This window comes from Marmota monax, unplaced genomic scaffold, assembly GCF_021218885.2.
Source record: "Marmota monax isolate L192 unplaced genomic scaffold, Marmota_monax_Labrador192_F-V1.1 WCK01_AAM20220418_F8-fsc00145, whole genome shotgun sequence".
Lineage (NCBI taxonomy): Eukaryota > Metazoa > Chordata > Mammalia > Rodentia > Sciuridae > Marmota > Marmota monax.
This window is the reverse complement of record NW_026695201.1, coordinates 4,407,728-4,434,727: the sequence shown is the minus strand read 5'-3', so window position 1 is coordinate 4,434,727 and position 27,000 is coordinate 4,407,728. Positions and strand designations below refer to the sequence as shown.

Sequence of the window (27,000 nt, the reverse complement as noted above, 5' to 3'; positions counted from 1 at the left end):
TGTGTATATATATGTATACACACACATACACACATACATGTACACACACACACGCACACACACCTGGCATTATGGTGTAACCCTGTAGCTACTCAGGCAGGAAGATTGCAAAATAAATTTGAGGCCAGCCTGGGCAACCTAGTGAGACCCTGTCTCAAATTAAAAAAAAAAAAAGACTGACAATATAGCTCAGAGGCAGAGCACTTGCATAGCATGCATGAGGCCCTGGGTTTGATTCCTAGCATAGCCAAAAAAAATAAAAATAAAAATAAAAAACAAGACAAAACCACAAAACCAAAAAAACCCAACAACTAAGCCACATAAAATTAATTTCTAATGTCCTTTGCTGAAATCTGAAAGCCAGCCTTCTCTTTAAGGCTTCTGTCTTACCTCCCAATAGGTGGAATCAGAATTGACACAATTCTAAAATTAGGCTAGGAACTGCCTGGGAGGTGGGGTCACTTTGCCAAAACTTTATTGGCCTATAAGTCCGTTTCATGCTCTTGCTTGTGCCTGTTTTATTCTGCCAGAATGTTATTTTCTGCCTCTTCTGGAGAAAAATGGGAACTCCCCACCCCAGGGGCCTTTCCAGCTTCTCTCTTCTAGCTTTGTGTTTCTGGCTCCAACTTTGAGCCTTAGCAGTAGGCATTTCACTTGGTTGGACATGGAGCCTGAACCACACGCTCCTTGACTATACCTCGTCCAGTTCTCTACCTCCTCCAGTTCCACCTGGTGTGACAGGTAGTCTGTTCATTGCTTTGCCAACTCCAGACTCGGGGAGAGAAACTTTCCAGAACTTCTACTTCCTCTGCTTAGACTGAACCAAGCTCATATTTTGGAGGAGACAGGAAAGAAAACAGGAGGTAGGGAAGAGAAGGGAGAGGGAGAGGAGAAACAACAAACAAACAAACAAATACTTAGCATGATATTTTCAGTTCCATTCATCATTTACCTGCAAATGCCATAATTTTATTCTTCTTTAAGACTGAGTAATAGTCCATTGTGATATATACCACTTTTTCTTTATTCATTCATCTGTTGAAGGGCATCTAGTTTGCTTCAATAGTTTAGCTATGGGGAATTGAACTGCTGTAAACATTAATGTGGCTGCATCACCATAGTATGCTGATTTTAAGTCCTTTAGGTATAAACTGAGAAGTAGGATAGCTGGATCAAATGGTGGTTCCATTCCAAGTTTTTCTGAGGTATCTCCATACTGCTTTCCAGAGTGGTTGCACCAATTTGCAGTCCCACCAGCAATGTATGAGTGCATCTTTTTCTTCCACATCCTCATCAACACTTATTGCTTGCATTCTTGGTAACTGCCTTTCTGATTAGAGTGAGATGAAATCTTAGAGTAGGTTTGGTTTGCATTTCTCTAATTGCTAGAGATGAACATTATTTCATATGTTTGTTGATCCACTCTATTTCTTTTTCTGTGAAGTGTCTGCTCAGTTTCTTAGCCTATTTATTGATTGGGTTATTTGTATTTTTGGTGTTACGTTTTTTGAATTCTTTATATAACCTGGAGATTAGTCTTCTATCTGAGGTACATGTGGTCAAGATTTTCTCCCATTCTGTAAGCTCTTTCTTCACATTATTGATTGTTTCCTTTGCTGAAAAGAAGCTCTGTAGCTTGAATCCATCCCATTTATTGATTCTTGATTTAACTTCTTGTGCTTTAGGGGATCATTGTTGAGTGGTGGGAACTAAGGGCACAAGAGGGAAGTACCTAAGTGATCCCACCTATGGGAAGTAGGCATTCAGAAATTTCTCTTCAGGTCTTATTCTGTTTCAGATTTTGTCTCAGCCACTTTGTATCTTTACATATCTCCTCTTCAATAACACCAAGTGTGTTTGTGATTCATCTTTTTATTTTAATTAGTTGTTTTGGTCCTGGGAATTGAAGCCAGGGGCACTCTACCATTGAGCTACATCCCCAGTCCTTTTTATTTTGAGACAAGGTCTTGCTAAATTGCCCAGACTAGCCTCTTCCTGCTTTAACCTCCTGAGGTGCTGGGATTACAGGCATGTGCCACCATAACCAGCTTTTTTTTTTTTTTTTCTTTTCTTTTTCAATATATCTTTCTAAATTTCCTTCTGTCTCTCACTGTTTGAATTTATATATTTCTCTCTCTGGGATGCTGCACTTTTTTTCTTTGCTGAGCTGAGCCAGCCATCTGACTTTCCTGGAGGGGTTTTGGAACTTTCCAGGAATGGCCAGACTTCCTTCTGTCTGCATACTAGAATTGTATCACCACCTTGAGGATCCCTGGGCATTGTCATAGGCTTTGATTACTGATGAAGATTTGAGTGAGTGGGACCTCAATATGTGGGAATTTTACAGAGACTAGGATTTCACCATAGAACACCTTAGTGGGTGGAGTCCTGGACCCAAGGAGGGAAACAGACTAGCAAGAATTCCCAGACCTTTTTATTTTTTTATTTTGAGACAGGGTCTCTGTAAGTTGCCCAGGCTAGCCTCAAACTTGTAATCCTCCTGCCTCAGCCTCCTGAGTTTCATGAATGACCAGCATATACCATGGGACCCAGGTCATTGTCTCTTTCTTGACCCACAGCCCCATATTCTGCTTTGCAGCTGTCATGTTTTCCTGGTGCCTGGTCCAAGGGTGATGTTTGATTGTAGAGTCTCTGATGTGTTCCCCCAAGGAAGCTGAGATTTGTTTTCTTTTTCTTTCTTTCTTTTTATTTTGTTTTTAAACTGGGCATTAAACCCAAGAGTGCTTTTACCACTGAGCCACATCTCATGCTTATTTTCTATTTTTTATTTTGGGACAGGGTCTCACTAAGTTGCTTAGGGCTTTGCTAAGTTGCTGAGATTAGCTTTGAACTTGTGATCCTCCTGCTTCAGTTTCCTGAGCCTCTGGGATTACAGGTCTGTACCACCGTGCCCAGTGGAAACTGAGTTTTGTGGTGACAGGAGTTGCCAGGAAGTGGCCATCTTTAGTTCAGAAAGGAACCACATCCTTAGCATCCAAGCTGGACGTTTGAACACTAGAGTGTGTGAAGTCCTCTGGACTTCACCTGAAGATGTCCCTGGTGATGTAGACTCTGTAGGCCAGGTTGATCTTGGAGGGCTGCTTCTATACTGTCTCATAGGTAGGCTCCCTGGAACAGCCTCTTTGCATGTTTGGGTTGGGGACAGGGGGAGAATGTGGGACCCTTACTGGAATACATTCTCTTACCAGATTCTCAGGACCCCCCTAACCCTTGCTCTTGTCCCTTCTCTGCTGCTGCATCTTCTGCTGTCATCTTCTATTGTCATCACTTGGAAGACTCTGGTTTCCATGAAGGCTCCTACTCTCACCCTTTACCAGCCAGGACCTATTCTAAGAGCCTTCTACAAGCACCAGAAGTAGGCACAGTGGCACATACCTGTAATCAGCAACTTGGGAGTCTGAAGCAGAAGGATCACAAGTTTGGGGCTAGCCTTGGCAACTTAGTGAGACCCTGTTTCAAAATGAAAAAACAAAAAAGGACTGGGATGTAGTTCAATGATAAAGTGCCCTGGGTTCAATCATCAGTACTAAAACCAACCAAACAAATGAAACTACCAGCCCATTCAGAGACACAGGGTCAAATAATATAGACGTTTGTCTCTTAACCCATGTTTGCTCCCTGATTTTGCAGTAGTGTGTTTATTGAAGTTGGGTGAGAGGAGGGGCTTTGCACAAACTGGGTCTGTCAAGAAACAGGACCCAAATGTGCCTTGTGTTCAGTTTCCTCTTCCCCTGGGTGTTCACCCCTGCATTAGAGCCCTCAAGGAACCAGCAAACCCAGCCCCCTGAGCCCAGAAGGATGTTGTTAGGCAACCAGGAAATGTGATTATCATTAAAGATGGGACTGGGTATTAAAGAACCAGAAGTCTTGCAGGATTGACAGACAGAAGGAACACAGCACATGGCAATGTTCAGTGGAATATCCTGGAAAACAATATGCCACCATCCTAACATTGGACACAGTGAAGCTCCAATTGGAGGGAAGCAGTGGTGTTTTTCAATGAAGGAATAGGGGCTACAGGCCCTGTGTTCTGTATGGGGTTCTCTCCCCACACCTCCATGGATGAGGAACATCCTTGGGAGGAGCTGAAGAAGTAAATTTGAAGCTACTACATGCCGTGGTCTCAGTCCTGGTGATGGGGTCAAGTTCCATTACCAACAATCTTTTACCATGTCATTCAGCTCTCCAACACCTTTCTGTACAAACCATGCAGAAACCAAAAGAATGAGCAGATGGCACTGAGAGACAAAGCTGCAGAAATGGTTTGTAAACATTTTGTCCATACCCAAACTTCTACTTACTCACATTCTGACTTATTATTCACTCTCTTTTCTCCCAAAGCCCAAGGGTCTCCCCCAAGTCTCTGACTCTTTTCTAACCTGAGATCTCACTGCAGACCAACTGCTCATTAAGGAGCTCTGTCATCTACTCCTACCCCTAATCCATCCTCCTGCCACCCCACCCTACCCCTTCTCACCTGGACCCATTCCCTCCCTCCCCCACTCATCCAGTTTGACCCTCACTCTCACTCTTCTTCTCCCCCACAGCACTCCACCCAAACTCATCCCTCCCTGACTCACCTCAAGTCCCATTGACATAAACAAAAATGTCAGCACAACCCACTCCAACCGGTTTGGCTTAGATGTGCAGCCTGTCATGGGGACAGAGATTGGTTTAAGCGGATGCTTGGACACATGCAGATAATGAATATCCACAGTTATAATGTATACAGAGACAGTCCCATGTATGGGATCATGAACACATAGAGCTAAGATGGAGAGATAGATACAGTGTGTTATGGTTGTTTATGTCTCAGTTTTCTCCTGATTGAGAGCAGGTCCCATGTGTTATATGTGTCTGTCACCTCCCCTGAACCTGACACAAAGTGGAAGGTACGTGTGGAAGTAAGCACGCAGTGGATGCCATGCACAAAAATACATATGCTAAAGATGCCACTGTGGCTTGAATTGTTCCCATTCTTAGGGCTCAGTATGTGGGTAGGAGGAGAGTAGGTAGTGAGGCTAGAGGGAAATGGGGATTCATTGTAGAAGAAAGAATTGGACCCAGAATACCAGGCATTGCTTTTTTCGTAATGGGGTCTAAACCCAGGAATACACTGAGCTATATCCCCAGTCCTTTCTATTTTTTATTTTGAGAGAAGGTCTCACTAAATTACCCAGGCTGGCCTTGAATTTATGATCCTCCTGTTTAGCATTCCAAGTTGGTGGGATTATAGGCCTGTGCTACCATGCCTGGCCAGGCACTGGTTTTGAAAATCTTCCCCAACTTATATTTTCTTCTAGTGTTTGCTTTGGAATGTGCCTTCTCCAGTCTTCATCCCTGAAGAAGGTAAGAAGACCTAAGTATGAGGCATATTCTCCAGAAGCATGGCCCTTGTAAGATGTGCAGGATTGAGGGAATGAGGGGACAAAGAGTCTTAGAGATCCCCACCTCAATCAAAGTCCTGGGAGCTCTCTGACTCTGGTGCTCCCCCTCAGGCCTGGTAGCATCCTTTCCCCAATTCAAGGTTTCCTCTGGTGTTTACTAGAACCTGACCATTACCTTAATACAACTTCTGGAAAGTTCTGTTCCTCTTCAGTGCTCCATAAGGCAAGAGTTGGGGGTGAGTGATTAAGGGTCCCAATCAGGGGCTGAGATATCCTGACTGGTAGCATTTTGGAAGAAGGAATATATTGTGAATGGAAAGGGTGCAGGACACTGAATACCCAGCTTGTGATCTAACTGCTTTCTCACCCCATACCTCAGTTTCTACTATGGTTTCCTATACCTGGAGGGGTGAATCCGTGGGAAGTAAAGGAACTCCTCTGAAAGCATGTGATAGGATCCAAGGTGTGATAATTATAATTATAATACAGGATGCTCCCCCTCCCATTCCCCCTGGCTCTACTCCACCCCTGCCACACTGGATCTCAAAGCAGCATCAGGGTGGGGCTGTTCCCCTGGCACAGGTGGGGACCAGAGTCCTGAAGAGGGGAAGGGGTTTGCCAAGGTGGAGGTGGAAAGAAACTGGGGAGTTTTGGCATCGAGCCTGGCCTTTGAATCTGTTTCTGACCTGCAGGAAATAGCCCTTGAAAAAGAGATCACTGCCATGGTCATTGCTGAGAACAGGGATCCAGAGCCAGAGATGGGATCATAGTCCAGAGGCAGGATTAAAGTCCAGGTCACATCCCAGGTTCAACATGGTAACTATGGTGAGTTCAGATCTCCACTTTCTGACTCAACCTCACTATCTTCTCTATACTGACATTTATTTATTCAGAAATTCATGCCTTCAACAAAGATGCATTCAGTTCCCATTCAGTGCTATGAATTGTCCTGGTATGGATGACTGAGACAAGATTATAAAACAGGCTTGACTTTCAAGGAGTTCACAAACTACAACTCTCATCCTGTCCCTTCATTTAACATATTTACTAAATCCCTGGCACACAGCAGGCTTCAATCAATGTTTCTTGAACTAAAGCTTACAATTTAGTTCAGGAGATAAGATGTGCACAAATTATGAGCACATAAGCTATAATAAAGAGACTAACAGAGGATGAGAAAGAATAGAAGAGAGAAAGATTAATTTTGGGTGGGAGGAACTGAGAAGACTTCATGAGAGATGTGGCATTTAAGGTCAGTTTTGAGAGAGAAATAAGATTTGACAAGTAAGGGGCTAGGGGTGTAGCTCAGTAGTTGACTGCTCCCAGGTGCAAGGCTCTGGGTTCATCCTCTCTCCCTTCTAAAAAAAAATAAATAAACAAACAAACTTTTTTTTTGACAGGTAGAGTTGGTGGGATAGTGGTGGTAAATATTCTACATGAAATGACTCCTTTTCCTTACTGCTTCATGGTTCCTCCTTTCTGCCCCTCTCCAGGCAGAAGGACCCTTCTGTAAGATTTTAACCCACATTTTTTCTTCTTCCATGCCTAGCTCTTTATTTACCAGTTAAAAACTGTATGTGTGTGTATGTATGTATATGTATGTGTGTGTGTGTGTGTGTGTGTGTATATATATATATGTATTTTCCCCCCAATCTGCCAGAATCTTGCTTCTCTCCTTCACTAAGTTTTCAGAGGGTTCAGAATGTGCTCCTTTCCTCTGGCTATCCTAGGTAGGTTAATAAGGTTTTGTTTCACATGGTGGTCACTTTTTTCCATCCAGAATATAAAACACATGGTCAGACAAGTATGAGTATACTTATCAAAGGACAGGGACAGAGTGTCTGAAATCAAGATGGTCCTTTCCAAGTCCAGACATGTGTCTTTCCCCATGACCATGGGGTAAAATAGGAAAAATGGCCAGGCATGGTGGTGCATGTCTGTAATCCCAATTACTCCGAGGCTGATGCAGGAGGATTGAAAGTTCAAGGCCAACTTGGACAATTTAGCAAGATCTTGTATCAAAATAAAAATAAAAAGGCCTGGGGGAAGATAGTTCATTCGGTAGAATGCCTCTGGGTTCAGTTCTCAGTACCACCAAAATAAATAAATAAACAAACAAACAAACGGAAAATGGTCATAGAGAGGGTATTTTACAACTTTCTCTCAAGTTGTCCTGATATACTTTTGGAAATCCTAGCCTAGTCACAAGGTGTTAAAGCTGAGAAAAGGCCCTGAGAGGAAAGCCAGGAATCCATAGGGCTAATTCTTTGGTCAGTGCCTTGGCTCCTCCCATATAGGGATGAGGTCAGAGGGGACCACTTAAATTATTTCTCTGGGATCTCTCTCTCTTTCTCAAGAATTGATCCCATGGTCACTTTATCACTGAGCTAAATCTCCAATCCTTTTCAAATTTTAAGACAGGGTCTTAAAACTTGGTCTCACCAAGTTTCCCAGGCTGGCCTCAAACTTTGAATCCTCATGCCTCAGTCTCCCAAGTCACTAGGATTATAGGCGTGGTGCCACCACACCCAGCTCTCAAAGTGGGCAAATTAGATAGAGGTGTCTCAGCAAAACATGACACTAAGTTGTGTGTCCTCTGCCAAGTCCCTTCCCTTCTCTGGACCTCATCTGAAGAATGTTTTCTCATCTGAAGAATGAAATAAATTTATGGACCTGCAAGCCAGGATCCTTTTCTGTTCTGATATTTTTCTTCTCTGATTCTATAGCTTCAAAGCTGAGCCCCTCCAGGAGTTGGGGAACTGTCAATTTTGGGAACTGTCACTTTGGGGAACTGCTCCCAGCAGTCAGCAAGCCTGCCTGGGGTGTGAGATGCCACCCACAAGGGCCTTGCCCCTGTTCATCCTGGCTAGGCCCGCACCTCCACCCTAGTCCCTCCCTTCGCAGCCCCTTCTGTGCACTCACAGGTAAAGCCCGGAGCTGAGGATGGGACCCCACAGCCCCCACCCAGGTTCTTCCCTCCTATCCTCCCTCCCTGGCGCCCATTAGCTAGCCCAGGCCGTGGGGGCGGTGGCTGCTGAGTCTCCGTGCCAGGCCCAGCCCCCGGAGACGCACCTGTTCTGACCTGCTGAGCAGGTTCCCAGGTTTCTGCCGTCGTTGTTGGCCACGGCGTGGGAAGCAGCTCTGGGGGAGCTCTGAGCTCCCGATTACGGCTTCTCAGGGGTAGCCACGGCTAGGTGGGTAGAAGCGGGCTGGGTCTCCTAGTGGAGACCCAAGTCGGATAGGCAGGTGCATCAGTGCCTGGGGACTCTGTAGCTTCCTGTCGACTGGGTCGTGTGCCTTATCCAGCTCTAGACCCGGCTCCCAGGGAGAACTCGGTGGAACTTCAAAATCGCTGGGCAGGTCTGCCTTTCAACCAATGCCCCTGTCCCTGGGAGCCGAGATGTGGGGGCCTGAAGGTTGGCTGTTGCTGCTGTTCCTGGCATCATTTACAGGTAGGACTTACCTGATCCATCAGGACTCTTATTTCTGAGCCCAACCTGGCACAGGCATGCACACACAAACACATAAACACACATGCATGCATTCATACAAACATTCTCTTTCCTTGGACTTGGGACAGAAGAGCCCATCTCTAGCTGCCAGGAATGCCCCCAGAAGAACCAATGTAGCTCTCTGTCCCCTGGTGAGGTCACTGTGTCTGGGGTCCCTGATTACCTCTGCCAAAACCTTACCTAGGCCTGAGCTGTGTCTAGGGGAAATAGATATGGTGACTCAGTGCAGGTGGGCAGGGAGGTGGAACTGCTGAGGACCCTGATCACCCCAGGGCTTCCTGGAAGCTCTTTGGCCTATCCTCTAGACTCCAAAGCTGGGGCTGACTCAGAGCTCAGCTGTCTCAGCAATCATCAGGTGCAGGAAGCCTGATGTCCAGGGAGCATTTCTTTCTCCTTCTCTTGTCTTTGTGATATTCTAGGGTACCAGGATTGGGGTGTCTGTTGGGGGACAATAGAGAAGCTGAGCTATCTTCTCACTCTGGCCCCTCTCTTTCCCTCGGCACACATACTGTTAAGTGTCAGGGTGATAATAGTGGCTATTTAAAGGGCTTCAGGGTCTAGGATAGGGGACCTTCTAGATAGGGTGTGGTCTCCTTTTGTTCATTTCCTGTGCCCCTGTTTTCTCAGATGTATTATGCTGTTCCTCACAGCATACAAATGTAATATACATGCAGCAGATATGAATTATCAGAGTTTATAATATTCAGAGTGGGAGTGTGTGTCGTGCGTGTGCATGCGCAAATTGCGATACCATAGATTGTTCCCAGGGTAAGAGGTAACTGAGAAATCTTTGTACTTGGGAAGATGGGGCCCTACCTGGAGAGGGCAGTTGAATCCTCAGCCTTAAGAGTAGTAATGAGGGAGTCTCAGTTGTCCAAAAGCCTCTCTGGCTGTGATTCCCATTCCCAGCTCCAACTGATGCTCTATGGAGAAGGTTAAGGCCTGGATTGCTGGATTGGTAGGGTTGGGGGCTGCTCTGGCTTTGGTCTTATAATGGAAGGTCATTGGCCCAGCCTCCAATTTCAGAATACTGAGTTCCAACCCCTGCTGCTCCCCCATCCTTGTGTCTTAATTTGCAACTTCAAGACAACCTTCCTCACTTGCTCAGGCCAAGAGGGTGGGGCCTCATTGCTGGGGCTAGGGAACCTAGCAGGCACTTTCCTGTAGGATCTACCCACACCTAAAGAATGGAGTCATGCTGTCTCAGGACTTGGAAGGGATCAAAGAGATCTACCACTCCAACTCCCTCATTTTACAGATGGGAAAACTGAGAGAAATAGATAGGGAAATGAGATCTACAAGATTACTCAGTGTCAGAAATATAACCAGGGTTAGTATCTTGGTCTCCTGACTCCTTGTTCACTAAAGAAAAGTACAATCAAATGTACACTGGGTACAGCTGAGGTTCTAGATGCTGGAGAAGCACTGGTGAATAAGACATGACCCCTACCTTCCTTTCCACGACACACAGCTTAATGTTCTTTCAAAGAGAACCCCATCTAGTTGGGAAATTGCCCCTGTCCTCACCCAGTGCCTTGATGTGAGCTGCTCAGGATATGGTACCTAAGGAGACCACTCTGCTGCTGCTTCTATAGCCTCCTCAGGGCTATTGTTAACGCTCAGGGCTGATGACTCAGAACCCCCTAGTCTTAGCCTGAAAGCAGGTGTTCCATCTCCATTGCCATCCCCATTCTACCTCTTTTGTGTGTTGACATCTCCTTAGTGCCCCTAGGAGCCTGGAGGGCTTCATGTTTCTGAATTAACCTTGGATTGGGAAATCAGAAGCCTTGGATTCCGATCCCATTTCTGCTATTAATTTGCTGAGTGACCATGAGCAACTAAGAAACTTAAATTCAGTGGGCCTAGAGCTAGGAATGGATGATCTCTGCAGATCTTCCAATTCTGAAATGCAATGACTCTGTAATTGTCCAACTCTTAGCTGGAGGGTGGGGGGTGCTGGGGTGTTGGAAGAGTTGCCCAGTCTGACTATAAAAATAGAAGGGGCAAAGGGTCTTTGCTGCATCTCTACTGGGGACCTAGAGGACCTTTCCCTAGGATATTTTCTTAGCCTTACTGCAAATTTACGCCCCCTCCCCAACTCCTGGGCCTGTAGAGCTCTGAGCCCCAGGGCCCTGCCCCACCCTTGACAGGGAGAGGAGCCCAGGCTTGGGAGGCGCCTCCAACACCACAGCTCTTTGTCTTTCCTTAATGGGATGAGTTTCCGGGTGCGTTCCCTCCCTCCTCCTTCCCCCATCTCCTGTCTTGGTGTTAAGGGGCCCAAATCTGGGAGATACCCTTCAATAAACTCCAGGTCCCCACCTTTTGTCTGGACCCAGAGGGCCCTGTAGGACCAGAGAATGAATGATTCTTTGAATTCTGAGGTCTGTCTTCAGAGGGTTAGGATGAGTTCTCTGTCTGAGATTAGTTTCCTAGAAAGGGAGGTGCCCTGTCTCTGCTTTTCTATTCCTGTTTACAAAGGGGGGCAGGCCCTTTCCTGTAGGATCTACCCAAACCCAGAGAAGCCAGAAAGGGAAGCTTGCTTCCCCACCCAAGTGGCAAGAACTGGGAGAATCCCAGGGAAGCCCTTGGCCCCAGTGACCTTGGTTCCACCCTAGTGTTTAAGGGGACTGGGCTAAGGAGACCCCAGCAACAGAGCTTAGAGTCCATGGTTTCATCTTCTGTATTCTAGCCTCAGAATCTTGGGGTACTCTGGGCAATGTGAATGGGAGTTAGCCACAGTGTAGAGCAAGCCCAGTGAGGAGAAAATGCCTGGGCTTTCTGGCCTCCAGAACTTGTCCTTGTACTGACCACAGAGTCTGGCAGAGAGAAGGGATGGAGGTTAAATTAAGAAACTTGAGTGAGGAGGGAAGGGGATAATGGAGACTTGGGGTCTTTTGGTCTAGATCTGGGATGGATATATATATATATATGTATATATATATATATTTGGTACTGGGGATTGAACCCAGGTTTGCTTTTGTTTGGGGGGGGGGGGGGGTACCAGGGATTTAACTCAGGGACACTTGACAACTGAGCCACATCCCCAGCCCTGTTTTTTGTATTTTATTTAGAGACAGGGTCTCATTGAGTTGCTTTAGCACCTTGCTTTTGCTGAGGCTGGCTTTGAATTCATGATCCTCCTGTCTCACCTGGGATTACAGGCATGCACCACTGTGCCCAGCATACCCCCAGCTTTTTTATTTTTTATCTCATTAAGTTACTAAGGTTTTGCTAAGTTGCTGAGGCTGGCCTCGAACTTGGGATGATAATAATCTAAAACAAGAGAAATTCAAAATGGTGAACTGTCCACTGTACCTCCTAGAAGAAGGATATAGAGAGGATGATTGGGATAGGATCCTTTTTACTGAAACAGGCAGCCAACAGGGAGCCCCCCAGCCTCAGGAGCGTTCTCTATAGTTTTCTGACTGCCCTCCATTTCCCTCTAAAACTGGTGTGTCTGGGGAGCTGGGGTGGAGGCTGTGAGTTGGGGTGGGGCAGAGCTGGCCTTGGCTGGGAGGGGGCAGAGGTGGGGGGGGCAAGGATCTCAGGAGTTTGAGAGAAGCCGAATTCTGGGTCTCCCACCCACAGTGTGGCTGTTGTGGTGACGCAGCAGGGCTCAGACTCTGGCTCCGGGGGGGTTTAGGGGACTTATCTGTGCTGGGAGCTGTGTCTGGGCCAGAGACAGCTGCCTCTAGGCCTGTCCTCTCCCATTGTTCTCCTCTCTCTGTGATTGGTGTGCCCCCCTCCCCAGACACTAATCTGCAGGTGGGCGCTTTGCCCGGGGTTGGGAAGCTCTCACTAAGCCAGGGGGCTTAGGACAATGGGGGATAAGGAGGGAGGTAGATGGGCGGGAGTCTTCTTGTTTTCAAAGTTTCTTAGCACTCTAAGGCCAAGGTTAAGGGGGAAGGGAGGACCAAGAGTGGCTTGCTGGATTGTTTATATCATCTGTCCTGGATGGGGCTTCGGTGCTTCCCTCCCAGGTCTTTTCTACCAAACTCACCCACATTCTCCAGGTCTCTCTGGTGGAGCTAGAGTTGTGGGGTTAGGGCAGGGAAGAGTTAACAAAGAAGAATGAGACCCTAGACAGTTTGGACCCCTCCCTCTAGCCTCAGGCAGATCTCCCCCCTTCTCACCAAACCCACACCAGACAGCCCTTACCCCGGGCCTGGGGCTGGAGCTGGTTTTTCAGGTGGTGGCAGCAGCAGAGCTCAGACAAGAGATTCCCAGGGAGAGGCCTCGCTGGGGGGCCAGAGGTGCTGAGGGAAGCCCAGGGGGCAACAAGGGTGAGAGTCCCTTTAGTAGGAACCTGAGGAACAAGGGAGAGGGAGCTTTTGTTTTGTTCTTGTTGGGAAGGCTTGGTGGTAATTTCCCAATACCTAGAGGGACAGTGACCTCATCTCTGGGTACCTTCAGCTTGAACCTGAGATGAATCTGTCCTCAAGTCTCAGGGTGAGGGATGCCGGGGGGCAACACTTGAGACAGGTCACACAGCAAAGGCTCAGAATCACACACCGCTGACCAAGGGCAGCTGAGACAGATGCGGAAACCAAGATAAGCAACATCAAAATATTTACTATGTGTGCAGAGTTCTGCAGGACAGGAAAACCTGACAGGCATATAGGGTATGAGATGCACATGTAATGAATGGTGCACGCACATATGTTTGCTTGCCCACGAATGCAAAACTCTTCCCTCTGGGCATAGAAAAGTAACTATATAGAATCCCTTGAAGATAAGACATGAATACATATATGTGTGAAATACCCCCAAATTCATGAAAGGACATAACCTCACAGATGTGCGAGCTCTATAGAAAGATTGGCCAGGCAAAGTATTTGGACATTTGGTGGTGCATGCTATAATCCCAGTGATTTGGGAAGCTGAAGCAGAAACTAAGTTTGAGGTCAGCCTGGGCAACTTTGTGAGAACCTGTCTCAAAATAAAAAAAGGTTTGAGGTATAGATCAGTGGTAGAGTACCCCTGGGTTCAATCCCTAGTATTGAAAAGAAAAAAAATACTTTTTTCCCTTTTTCTCATAGACCCACCTCTAGGACCCCTGTGTGCACCCCTATTTGTTCCAACAGAGGATATTGATAAATATAGGCCCCTCATAAAGAAAAGATCTCTTCCCCAAAGATGCTGCTGTGGTTGGGTATGTGAGGTATCAGCCTCAGTTTCCCCTTTGATCAGAGGCCAGGCCTCACACAGAAAGGAAAGTTGGGATCTAGGCAAAACGTGGGGTGCAGCCAGCTAGCCCAAGCCAGGAATGGAGGACCTGTCTGGGAGCAGGCGGGGTACACAAAGGGCAGGGCCCCAAAGAGGCCTGAAGGGGCCTGGCCAGGGGTGGGGGAGGCTGAGGGCAGGGATCCCGTCTGGCCAGTTGGGCCTGTTCTCTTCCTTGCGCAAGGTGGTGGTGGCTGTGGCTAGGCCTGCTGCTGTGTGGCGGCTTCTGAGTCACCAAGGCTCCTGACCAGCGTCCTGGTGCTCCTGGGAGGCAAGGAGGGGAGGGGAGGGGAGGAGTGCCCAGCTAGCTAGAGTCCACTAGCCTCAGCAAACAATTTGCAGCAGAAGGGTCTGTGGGCTTGGCCTGGCCTGGCCACCACATGCCCGCAGGGTGACCTCACCAGGCAGGCCGTGTGTCTCCTTGGGTCTGGTGACATCATCATGCTGACGCCGGGCAGGCACTGGGTGGGGAAGAGGAGGAGGCAGTCCTGGCCTGCCCTGGCCTGAGAGCCTGAGCTCCTGAGTCCATGAAGCCCAGGACAAGGACTCTAGGGCCCGAGTTCATTTTTTTTTTTTTTTCCCTTCTTTTGCAGCTTAGGGGATGGATGGAAGGTAGTTGGAGGAGAGAGTTGCCTCAGCCTGAGATGCTCCTATTAAATTGTGGATTTAGGACCATGGGAGGGTGGGTGCTGCAGGAGAGATCCAGAAGGGACTTTCTTGTTTCATTGGGTTTTCATTCTGCAAAGCTTGAGCTTGTTTTTGGGGGTGGAGCTCTTGGACTCACAGGTCTAAGGGACGTGGAGGACTTGGGCTCATGTATGTGTTCTGCCCTAGAAGGTAATTTTTTGGGGGGTGGAATATGAGGGGGAAGATGATTGGCAGATACAGGGATGGGGATGGGATATATGCCATCTGACATCATCCCAGAAATGATCTTTAGAGAAAACTGAATGTTTCAATGGGGCAGGCCTTAGGATCCCTGTGACCTACATGGTCACCAGTATTTGAGGCAGAGAGTATTCCAGGGAGCCTCTATCCCAAGCCTGACCCCAGTTCTTCTTTTGCAGTCCTCCTTCTCTCTCCAGTGCCAGAAAGGAGGTGCCTGGGAGGGGTGCAGGTGGTTAGCTGGACTCCCAGGCTGGGCTGGGTGGGACCAAAATAAGCTTAGGCAGGTCAGGGCCCTGGTATCTGGCCCTTCAAGTCTGTCCCGTCTGGTCTGGGCCCTCCCAACTCCCAGCAGAGTCTTCCCTCCCTCTACTCCTGCCAGCAGGACCGTAGGACCCCTTTTTCTGCCTCATTGAAAACCTCTCGTCCACTCAATGTTTCACTGTCTCCCTCCATGTCTGCCTCCCTTCCCTCTTCCTCTGTCTAGTCCAGAGGTGCTCCCTTTGTCTATGACCCAAATAACCAGCCAATCCTTATCCTGCCTCCACCCCAAGGTTGCCATGACAATGCCCTCCCTGCCGGGACCAACCAAGGACTGTACATTCCTCCTCATCCTACCCTTTCTTTCTCTGCCCTTGTCTCTCACTCATCCATTTTCCCATTCACTCATTCATCCAGTTGGTCAGTTAATAAACTTTCATCGAGCACCAGTTATGTGTCTGGCATGAAGACCACATGAACACAAAATCAGAAACCATATTTCCATATGTGATGTGTGGTCCAGTTTCTGCTCTGTAGGAGCTCAATCTGGTGGGGGAGGCAGAGAAGAAAACAGCAAATGCAATCTATAGGATACAGTTAGGACAGGGGGAAAAGCGAAGAATTAGGAGAGTACAAAGGAAGGACATCCAAGGCTGCCTGGGGTAGGGCTGGGGAGGGACGACTCCAGGAGGAAGTGATGCCTAAGCAGAGTCTTAAAGCATGAGTAGGAGTCCTCCAGACAATGATGAGTAGGAGCTACCAGACACAGGGAGGAGGGCATTCCAGGCAGGGGTACAGTATGAGCAAAGGTGAGGATCAACAGGGTGTGTGGGGTGCTGGGCAGAAGCAGCGACTATAACTCGTTGGGAGTTGCTGGAATATACATCTAAGTCAAGGAGCTCTTGCCACACCAGAGCACCCTTCTGACCCAGCCCTTGGTCCCGTGTTTCACATTTCATTCCACAACTCACACATTTATTTCTTCCCAACCATGAGCTTCTCCAGGCCCTGCCTCTTTCATAAGGTATTCATTCTGGAAATTCTGTTGTCATTGAGTCTCTCCTCTCCCACATCTCTCTTTTTGGTCAATGATCAATCCAATCCCTGTCAAATTTCCCTCCAGGAACTGTTTGCTCTTTCCTGCCCCAGCAACACCATCCCAGGACAGCAGCTGTCTTTGGTCTGCCTACTCTCTGGTCCAACTGCACATCACCTCTTACCTTGCACTACTCACAGGGCTAAGGAACCTTCAGTGACTCCCCGTCTACTCTTGACCAAATCTAAATTCCTTTGCCTGGCATGGAAGGTTCTGGGCAATTTAGCCCCACCCTACCCCAGCCATATTTTCCACTCCTGTTCAACATACACACCCTAATTTAGGTTGGGTCCTCTCCTCTGCTTCCTGAAACCAGCCAGCCTTGCCACTACTTCTTCACTCACCTTGATCTTTTACTTGAAATGCCTTTCTAGGTCTCTCTCCCTGCTAATCCTATGCAACTCATCCATGAGGCCCTCCCCCATGACTCAAGCCCACAGTGACTGCCTCATCATACAACTGGCCTGCAACACACCACTAGGCACCAAATCAGAAACAATCATGGCATATTTCCATGAGTATCTCTTCTTCCTAAACAGACCTCTGGTTTCATGAGGGTAGGGAATGGATCTTTATTTGCAAGTTTATATGATGGATATCTGATTCCAAAGACTTCTTCAAGTGCTTCATACTGCTGCCCATCGATGTGCACAACACTACTCCTTCATCTCTGGTCCTAATTCTGCCTCACCAATCTGACCCTATTGCTATGTATCTGTCCTGACCTCATCTTTCTGGGCCTCTGACCTGGGCTGTGTCTTTGGTGACTTGTTCATTTTTGCCTCTGAGACTTGGTTCATGCCATTCCTCCCACTTGGAATACCTTCTACTCTCTGAGAATCCAGTTTCTCACCTTCAAGCCATGAAAAGAAAATTCCAAAGGGCCTCGCTGGATGAACTCTTCTCACCCTACCTGCTCCAGCCAGACACCAATGGTTCTGGACTCTTGCTGTGGCTCTCTGCCACACTTCCTGAAAGCATTCACTTTTACTTAGGTGGTAGGTTTAGTCTCCTGTGAAAGCTCCCTGGTGACTTTCCCTGTTTCTGTGTGCACAAATTCCATTTCCCTGAGGACTAGGAGCTCCCCGAGGGCAGGGGCTGGGTCTCTGGTCCTATTAAAGCCTCCCACCTTACAATTGCTCAGGATACAATCCTAGGCTACAAGAGGGTGTGAGTCTTCCATAAATTGTCTGTGTGGCCTTAGGCAAGTCACTTCCTCTCTCTGGGTCTCAGTTTCCTCATCTGTTAAATGGCGATAATAACGCCTACCTCTTGGGAATGTTTTGTGGATCTAATGAGGTAATGAACTGAATGCGCTTTGCAAGCATAAAATGCTCCAGGAGTTCCAGGAGGTCCGGCCGCTTTGGCTGTCATTATCATTATGATTGTGTTCCCTTGACTCTGGCTGCACCCCTAATCCTGTGTGCTCCTGTCTGCCTCCTGCAGGCCAGTGCCCCGCGGGTGTGCTGGAGACCACGGATTTGGTCACCGTTGTGCTGGGCCAGGACGCAAAGCTGCCCTGCTTCTACCGAGGGGAACCCGACGAGAAGGTGGGGCAGGTAGCATGGGCTCGGGTGGACGCGAACGAGGGTGCCCAGGAGCTGGCGCTACTGAACTCCAAATATGGGCTACACACGAGCTCAGCCTACGAGGGTCGCGTGGAACAACCACCCCCGCCACGGGACCCCCTGGACGGCTCAGTGCTCCTGCGCAACGCAGTGCAAGCAGATGAGGGCGAGTACGAGTGTCGGGTCAGCACCTTCCCTTCTGGCAGCTTCCAGGCACGGCTGCGGCTCCGAGTGCTGGGTAAGTGGTTCCGGCTGGGCATGGCGGGGGCTGCTGTGTGTGTGCAGAAGCACCAGACGCCCAGACTCAGGGTCAAGGAGGGCAGAAGCTGGAGGCAGGAGGAATAGGACCACAAAGACAGATGGGCCTGGGCTGGTGGCCAGGCCTATAATCCTAGCGACTTAGGAGGATGAGGCAGAGGGATGGAAAGTTCGAGGCCAGTCTGGGCAATTTAGTGAGATCTGTCTCAAAATTAAAAATAAAAGGGCTGGGGATGTAGTTCAGTGGTAGAGGGCTCCTGGGTTCAAGTCCCACAACAGGGGAGTGGGGACCAGTGATAGACAGGGCAACTGCAAAACAGGAATAAAAACATAGGATACTCTGGGGTGAGGGAGAACCATCCTTTTTATTCCTCCACCCAGTTCAGAAATTCTTTCCAAGTAACTCCCAAACCTGGGGAAGAATCCATTTTGGGGAAGTTCTTCCTTCTGATAACCTGAAATTGCCCTCTGTGTTATTTTGCCTGCTAGAGCAATGTAACACCTGGCCTTTCAAGGAATTGAAGACCTTTGTTAAGGACCTCCACCCAAATCTGCTCTTCTCCGAGCTACACTTACTGGTTCCTACCACCATTTCACTAAAGACACTGATTCAAAGCCTCCCTTGCCATCCTGGGCTCCATGGTTTTAAAATGTGAGGCCCAGATGTGGACAAGAGAGCCAGCTCTGGTATGGCCATGCATAACCAGGAGGAACCTTCAGTGAATGTGGTCTGAGAGCACAATTGCCTTTTAAACCACTATTGTGGGCACTTGTGGTCAACCTGGACCTATGGTCAGATTAAGTCTTTACCATTCTATGCTTGGGTTTTTAACATTTTGAAGCTAAAATTAAAGGTCTTTATATAGTTTTCCTTTATCCACATAGAAGGTAGTAACTCCAGCCTTGGTGTAGAAAATCTGAGTGTGAATCTAGACTTCATCACCTAAGACCTGAGCAAGTCATTTAACTTCTCTGAGCTTTAGTTTCCTCACCTGAAAAATAAGGATGCTAATACCTATCTCATTCGCTAGTTGACAGAATTAAATGAGATAACATTTGTAAAGTGTTTAGCATAATAATTGACACACAGTAAGTATTTACTAAATGGTGGCTATTATTATTATTAGATAGTGTCTAGTTAGTTTTTAAATTACTTCGTTATTTTTATTTAAAAAATGACCCATCTCATTGTAAAAAAATTCAAACAATGGAGAAAGATACAGTCACTTAAAAGTCTACCACTTATCTGGTGTACTTGTTAGTGAAATAAGAGAAAAACTAGGGAGCTGAGTGTGGTGGCATATGCCCATAATTCTAATGAGCTGGAAGACTGAGGTAGGGGGATTATGAGTTTCAGGTCAGCCTGGTCAACTTAGTGAGAACCTGTCTCAAATTTTTCCCCTTCCTTTTTTTTTTTTTAATATATATATATATTTTTTTTAGTTGCAGTTGGGATCCAATACCTTTATTTTATTTATTTATTTTTATATGGTGCCGAGGATCGAACCCAGTGCCTTGCATGTGCTAGTTGAGTGCTCTACCACTGAGCCAGAACCCCAGCCCCTCAAAATTAAAAAAAGAAAAAAATTAAAAAGGGACTGAAGATATAGTTTAGTGCTATAGCACCCCTAGTTTCAGTCCCCAGCACTGGGGTGGGGTAGAAAAGGAAAAAAGAAAAAGAAGACGAAGGAAGAGGGGGCGGGCAGCCTAAAGTTTGCAATGGTGCAAGACTACAGTGGGATGGAGTGGGGCTGGGGCCTCCTGAGAGGGCTTGTGCAGACCCGGGAACTCTGCCTTCATCCATCCACAGTGCCTCCCCTGCCCTCACTGATTCCTGGTCCACCGCTAGAAGAGGGCCAGGGCCTGACGTTGGCAGCCTCCTGCACAGCTGAGGGCAGCCCAGCCCCACAAGTGTCCTGGGACACAGAGGTCAAAGGCACACCATCCAGCCGCTCCTTCACGCACTCTCGCTCTGCTGCTGTCACTTCAGAGTTCCATCTGGTGCCTAGCCGTAGCATGAATGGGCAGCCACTTACCTGCGTGGTGTCTCACCCTGGCTTGCTCCAGGACCAAAGGATCACCCACACCCTCCAAGTGGCTTGTGAGTACTTAGATGCTTGGGTAGACAGGTCTCATGGGTTATAAAAGGGTTGGTGAGACACTGTGAGACCCCCCAAGTCCCTCCAGGCTGGCCAGCCTGGGTCCTGAGGCTATAATGTGTAAAAGTTGAAAGGTAGAAGACCTGGAGTCCAATGCCAGATAACGCTGGTGAATCACTGAGATCTCTCTGAGCTTGTGTCCTTATCTTTACAGAGGAGATTGCCTTGCTTTGCATCTTTGTTGGGAGAATCAAATATAAACATGGAATTGAAAGCACTTTGCAAAATATACATTTTAGGGTTTGGAGGCAGATTTGGGAAAGCTCTCGTTCTGTTTACCAGCTGTTATTTAATCTTGTTAGGCTTCATTTTCTTCATCAGTGAAATGAGTATAATTATACCAACTTTATGGGATTTTGATGAAAATTAGCAACCACGAAGCAAAGCATTTCACACAGAGCTCAAAGTATAGGAAAGCTCAGGAAACAGCAGAGACTGTATTCCCAGCAGTATACATCAAGTCTCTGGGCAGAGGTGGGAGGGACCATTTTCAGCTCCAGCTGCTCTTACATTTGGCACAAAGTAGGTCCTCAACAAATGTTTGTTAAAGAAATGATTGAACCAGGCACAGTGGCACATGCCTGTAATAACAGCAACTCAAGAGGCTGAGGCAGGAGGATCACAAGTTTGAGGCCAGCCTGGGCAACTCAGCAAGACCCCACCTCAAAATAAAAAAAAATAAAAATGAGCTGAGGATGTAGTTCAGTGGTAGAGCAGTCCTTGGTTCAAGCCTCAGTACTAAAAAAGAAAGAAAGGAAACGATAAACTAGTATGATTGTAGGATTGTAGTATTGTTAAACCTTCAAAGACTCTAATAGCATTTATTGAGCAAGTGGCTAGCACTTTGCTAGGCACCTCGGGAGATCCAGAAAAAGTGTGACACTTGAGGAACTTATTGGCTCATAACTCAGGTAAAGCAATATAGACTCTGAGCTTAGGAGAGGGAACCATGTGGCCAGGAGCTGTGGGCCAAGTGTGGTGCAGCTAGGTTTGGAAGCACATGAGTAGGATGGAAAAAGTCAAGGGGAGGCTATTCCAGGCAGGGTGGGGCAGGGGGCAGGGCCCTTCAAGGAATCCCATGATTAAAGGCATCATTCCCATGCTTTTTCCTCCCACCTCCCATTCCAGTCCTTGCTGAGGCCTCTGTCAGGGGCCTTGAGGACCAAAAGCTGTGGCATGTTGGCAGAGAAGGAGCTATGCTCAAGTGCCTGAGTGAAGGACAGCCCCCTCCCTCATACAACTGGACACGGTAAGAGGACTTACCATGGTGAGGACTAGGCTTGGGGCTAGGATCATCCCCTCCCAGGGCCAGCACATGCTCATTATGGGCTGGAATCATATATTCAAACTTATGATAAGCTAGGGCGCATGTTCAGACCTATACAAGAATATGCATGGTCACCAAATATTGTTGGCTTGTTCCAGGGCTTCTAGGATACATGGTCATTGGTAGAAAATAAAATGGATAAATTCTTGGCTCTTTTCCCCTAACTTTTAACTTGTAAAATACAGCATAATATTAGGGATAGGGCTGTAGCTCAGTGGTAGAGCACTTGCCTAGCATGCATGAGTCACTGGTTTCTATCTCTAGCACTGGAAAACACACACACACACACACAAGCCCATGGTATTAAATATTAATATTTTATAAATTTAGGTGAGTGCATAAAGTGCATGAGATGAAGAAGACAGCTGGATGTAACTATTGTTACACCAACACTCATTCCTATCATTGCCACAATATTGCCAGTACCTCAAAAACACCCTCCCACTTTCTCCAGCTCCCTCAAGAGTCCTGGTTTTTATTCCAGGGTCTGAGATGTCCAGAGACCAGAAAGAGATAGCGTGAACACATGTGTGATACCATAACAGATATGTTCTCACATGTGGGCGTATGAGCGATGCATGCTTTGTGCCTGGCACTAGGTTTGCGTGCCCACTATGCATCACAGGTGTTGGAGCCCTCAGTCACATTTTCCAAGTACCCCTGAGCCCAACTAGGGCTGCAGTGTCCTATGGTGTGGACTTTATAGCATGTGTGCCTGGTACCCAGTTCTGGATGACGTGATACCTATGGGAGAATGTGGGATGGCACGCGTGTGGATCTTCCCTGAGTGTGTGTGTGGGGTGCCCGGGTCAGGCTGGGCGGCAGGGAGAGGGGCCTCTGCCTAGACCTGCCTAGGGGAGGGCGGGGCACCGTGGGAACAGCCGGCGGCTCTGGGTGACGTCATGGGGGAGGGGGGGTGAGAGCTGTCTGGACATGCTGGGTGGTGGCAGCCTCAACCCGCCCCAGAAGGCACCCTTCAGCTTTCCTATCCTCCAGGCTGGATGGGCCTCTGCCCAGTGGGGTACGAGCAGAAGGGGACACTCTTGGCTTTCCCCCACTGACCACTGAGCATAGTGGCATCTACGTCTGCCATGTTAGCAATGAGCTTTCCTCGAGGGATTCTCAGGTCACTGTGGATATTCTTGGTAAGCATGGGGGTGGGGGATGGTTGGAGAAGAGACAAGGGACCTGGGCCTAGGGCAAGGGGAGGGTTGGGGGTAGTAACAGGAAGCAAAAGAAAGAATTGGGGAAAGTATTTATTTAGGGGGACAGGATGGTTTTTTCAGAGGGTCTAGCTGAGTGGGTGATTGTGGATGTGGTATACGAGGGTGGTGTGTGAGGGCATTGGGGTCGTGGTGGTTGGAGGATATGGGCATGCACTTCAGACAATGGCCTGTCTCCAGCAGACCCTCAGGACCCAGGGCAACAGGTGGATCTAGTGTCAGCATCCGTGGTGGTGGTGGGTGTAATCGCTGCCCTCTTGTTCTGCCTTCTGGTGGTGGTGGTGATACTCATGTCCCGATACCATCGGCGCAAGGCTCAGCAGATGACCCAGAAATAGTGAGTACTGGCTCTCCTTGGTGGGTAGAATTAAGCTGGGAATGAAAAGGAAGCAAGCAGAAGGTGGGACAGAACAGAGGAAAGAAAGGAGACTGAGTAGCCAGACATCTGGGGAGCTTATGGACCAGAAGTGGACAGTCTTTAGGAGGTGAGAGGGGCTTGGGGGGCCTGGACCACAGCTGGGTGGTGGGAGCTGTTTGGCCTGAGTGAGGATCAGAGACATGCAACTATGTGCACTTGCTCACACACAGGGCACACATGCTCTGCTGCCACACTGCCACCTGCAGCCACACACTCATACCTGCAGGGCTGGCAGAGCATCCACACCATGCAGCCGGGTCTCACATAGACACCTAGCTAGGCTCACCTTGGGTGGCCTGTTGCTACCCTCAGTTCCTGACAAGGGGGTGTCTTTCCCAGTGAGGAGGAACTGACCCTGACCAGGGAGAACTCCATCCGGAGGCTGCACTCTCATCACACAGACCCCAGGAGCCAGGTGTGTGCCAAGGTGGGGTGTGTGCATAGGGGTGGCTTGTGTCTGGGTGTCTATGCAGACCAGGAGCACAGTCCTCCACCAGTCTGGCTGTGACTTGGCTGGGCTGGGCTGTGGATGGGGTTGGGGAGTGTCACTTCTTTGGGACTGGGAAGACTCCTTGTAAGGCCCCCTTCACCATTAGCCTGGGGGTTGCTCTGGGAATCTACCACTAGTTCTGGGTCCAGGGTGGGGTTGGGATGACAGTGGGGAAATGAGGTTGTATCAGAGAGGGAATGGACCTGTGGGGTTGGGGGAAGGGTGATTAGGGAGGAGGCTGGTGGGAGGACAAGTGGTGAAAAGGCTGAGGGGAGGAGGCTGAGCTCTCTTTTAACTCCTCCCCCATGTCTGGGCCCTGCAGCCGGAGGAGAGTGTAGGGCTGAGAGCCGAGGGCCACCCCGATAGTCTCAAGGACAACAGTAGCTGCTCTGTGATGGTGAGGCCCCCGGCCCCACCGGTGTTCCCACCACTCTCCTCAGGCCCCTCTCCTGGCCCCAAATGTGGTGCGTTAGCAGTCCCCTTACCAGTCCCTCGCGCCTCAGCCCTGGCTCATATGTGGCCCAACCCCGAATCTGTGTTGTGCCTTCATACTCCCTCTCCCCTTCCCTTCCCCGTGCCTAACATTTGTTCCTGGCCCCTGATCTCGGAGCCCCTGTACCTGTGGGACAGTCGTTACCCCCGCTTTGCCTGACCTCTTATCCCACCGTGACCCAACCATCCCCCATTGTATCTGAATGCCCTGCTTTGGTTCCTGACTTGACCTCTGCCCTTGGTCTCCAGAGTGAAGAGCCAGAAGGCCGCAGTTACTCCACACTGACCACAGTGCGGGAGATTGAAACTCAGACTGAATTGCTATCTCCAGGCTCTGGAAGGGCAGAGGAAGAGGAAGATCGAGATGAAGGCATCAAACAGGCCATGAACCATTTTGTTCAGGAGAATGGGACCCTGCGGGCCAAGCCCACGGGCAATGGCATCTACATCAATGGTCGGGGACACCTGGTCTGACCCAGGTCTGCCTCCCTCCCCTAGGCCTGGCTCCTTCTGCTGACATGGGGTATTTTAACTCATCTCAGGGGGGCCTCCTTAAATGCCCCTATCTCTTGAGGAAGATGCTCCCCACCCCACTGACTGCTCCATGTTTTCCTCCAATCCTCCTGTTTATTGGGAGGGCTCCATTGGTTGAGTCTCTCCCACCGTGTATGCAGGTCACTGTGTGTGTGTGTGTGTGATTTTGTGTTTGTGTGAGCATTCACGGTGTGTGGAGGGATGATTGTCTATGGTTATATATTGTGCTGTCATGTTAAAGTCCAAGTGGACAGTGATGTGTGTGCCACAGGATTTGGGTGGCTGTGTGGGGAGTGATGTCAAGGTTTGGTTTATGTGTGATGTGACTGTGTGACCTCTGCCTGCAAATGCAGGTTTTTTCCTCAGACCCCAGAGCAGTATTAATGATGCAGAGGTTGGAGGTGAGAGGTGGAGACTATGGGTCAGATCCAGGTGTGCGGGCATAGCTGGAGCTGGAATCTGGCCTCTGAAGTGGGGGAGCTGGGTTCCCACCACTCTGGAGCCACCGGGCAAGTGTGAAGTGGCTGCCCAGGGGTCTGCCAGAGGTTTGAACTGTTACACGGAAGAAGCCCTCTGCCCTCTGGTGGCCTGTGGGCCTGCTGCATGTACATACTTTCTGTAAATAAACTCACAGGGAGCTTTCAGAGCGCTACTCCAGTTCCCGTGTAAGAGAAAGAGAAAAAAAAAAATTAAAAACCTTTTGATTTATCTGCATGTTTGTTACTGGGATTGCTTACTGGGAGGCCAGCCAAATTAGGAATTCAGCAAAGCTGGACCTCACTCAGACCCCACTCAGTGGGCTAATTTCTGTGATTGTGAAAGGTGATTCTAGGGCATCTTCACCTAGGCAGTCCCTGTGGAGGGAGCCTGATGGCTGGTGACATCTGGAATTGGGGTGTGAGCCCGGTGGCTACTGGCTAAGGGAGAACAAGAAAGTCTTCTTGATCCAAACAGCCCCTCACCTTTTCCCCTAGCCCCATTCCGTTTTTTAAGTTGTATTCACAGTTGTTTGTGGTCCCTTTTCGTATCCCACCCTGGAGTAGTGGAGAGAGGGTAGTTCTTATAGATGGGGGAGGGTGAATGTTCAGGTGAGGGGAAGGAGGCGCCAGGGGTGAGAATGACTCCTTTTCCCAGGGGTTTCTGGGTCGTTGATTCAGGGCTCTTTTGGCAGTTTCTCTGAGTGGGGTTTGGGGCTAGATGTTTATATTTATTTGGCCTCAAACCGAATAGCAAGATTTAGGGCTATGGATGTGGCTCAATGGTAGAGTAGCTTGCTTAGCATGCCTGAGACTGAGGGTTCAATTCTTAGCACTAAAAAAAATAAAGAGAGAGAGAGAGGCCAGGGGTGGGGGGGGAAGAAGAGGGAGGGAGGGAGAATACTGAGAACTAGTGCCTGTGTGGCTTGAACTCTGATGGATTTCTGGACCAAAGGAGAGGCTCCCAGCCTCTGTTAGCCCAGTTGGCCCAGGACTTTGTGGACCCCAAAGATCTGGTATCCTAGTATGTACATTTTGTGTAAATATGTGCATATTTGTACATAAAATGATATTCTGTTTTAAAATAAACAGATAAAACCTGTTCTGTCTGATTCCTGTCTTTTGCCTTGAACCATAAAAGCCCTCAGCGCTTGATCCCTGTGTCAGTACCAAGTAGGGCAGGAACCTGGATACCTGTAGCTGGGAGGGAAAGGGCAGAGAATGACTTCCACAAGGCCTCCAATCATCTCTGAGGGTCCCCAGGTTGGAGAGTAGAGCTAAGAACCCCTTCTGGGAGAGTCAGTGTCTTAGTTCAAAAACCTTTCTTGTACTGGAGACTTAAAACAACAGTTGTGTAAAATAGACAGTGGTGTACCCTTTTGACAGATAAAGAAACTGAAACCCAAGTTAAATGAACTCCACAGACTGTTAGAGCTGAAAGGATAATTTAAAGATCATCTAGTCTGTGCCCTTTATTATCATATGTGTGGAAACTGAGACTCAGAGAAATAATGTGGCTTGGCTGAGGTGTGAGGCCTGTCAAAGTGGAGCCTGAGAATGCTCCCTCCTGGGTGTACTTCTCAGGCCCTGTACCACCTTCCTCCTAGGCAAACCTCAGGTCTCCACGATGGACCCAAGGATTCTGGTCTCTAGGGGTGTCAGTCACCTGC

At 48.5% G+C, this 27,000-nt stretch overlaps 1 protein-coding gene across 4 annotated transcripts; it reads left to right on the top strand.

Annotated features, from left to right (window-relative positions):
- Positions 1-8,501: 8,501 nt before the first annotated feature.
- Positions 8,502-26,192, top strand: Nectin4 (nectin cell adhesion molecule 4). 4 transcript variants are annotated; one of them, XM_046428985.2, is made up of 9 exons: positions 8,502-8,860; positions 17,832-18,191; positions 20,022-20,312; positions 21,499-21,619; positions 22,694-22,842; positions 23,104-23,257; positions 23,678-23,753; positions 24,151-24,225; positions 24,570-26,192. In XM_046428985.2, the coding sequence occupies exons 1-9, from the start codon at positions 8,785-8,787 to the stop codon at positions 24,792-24,794; spliced, it is 1,527 nt and encodes a 508-aa protein (XP_046284941.1). In that variant the 5' UTR covers positions 8,502-8,784; the 3' UTR covers positions 24,795-26,192. The 4 variants fall into 4 exon arrangements, with proteins under 4 accessions (XP_046284941.1, XP_046284940.1, XP_046284943.1 ...); XM_046428984.2 differs by having other exon boundaries at positions 23,101-23,257; XM_046428987.2 differs by lacking the exon at positions 24,151-24,225.
- Positions 26,193-27,000: the final 808 nt, after the last annotated feature.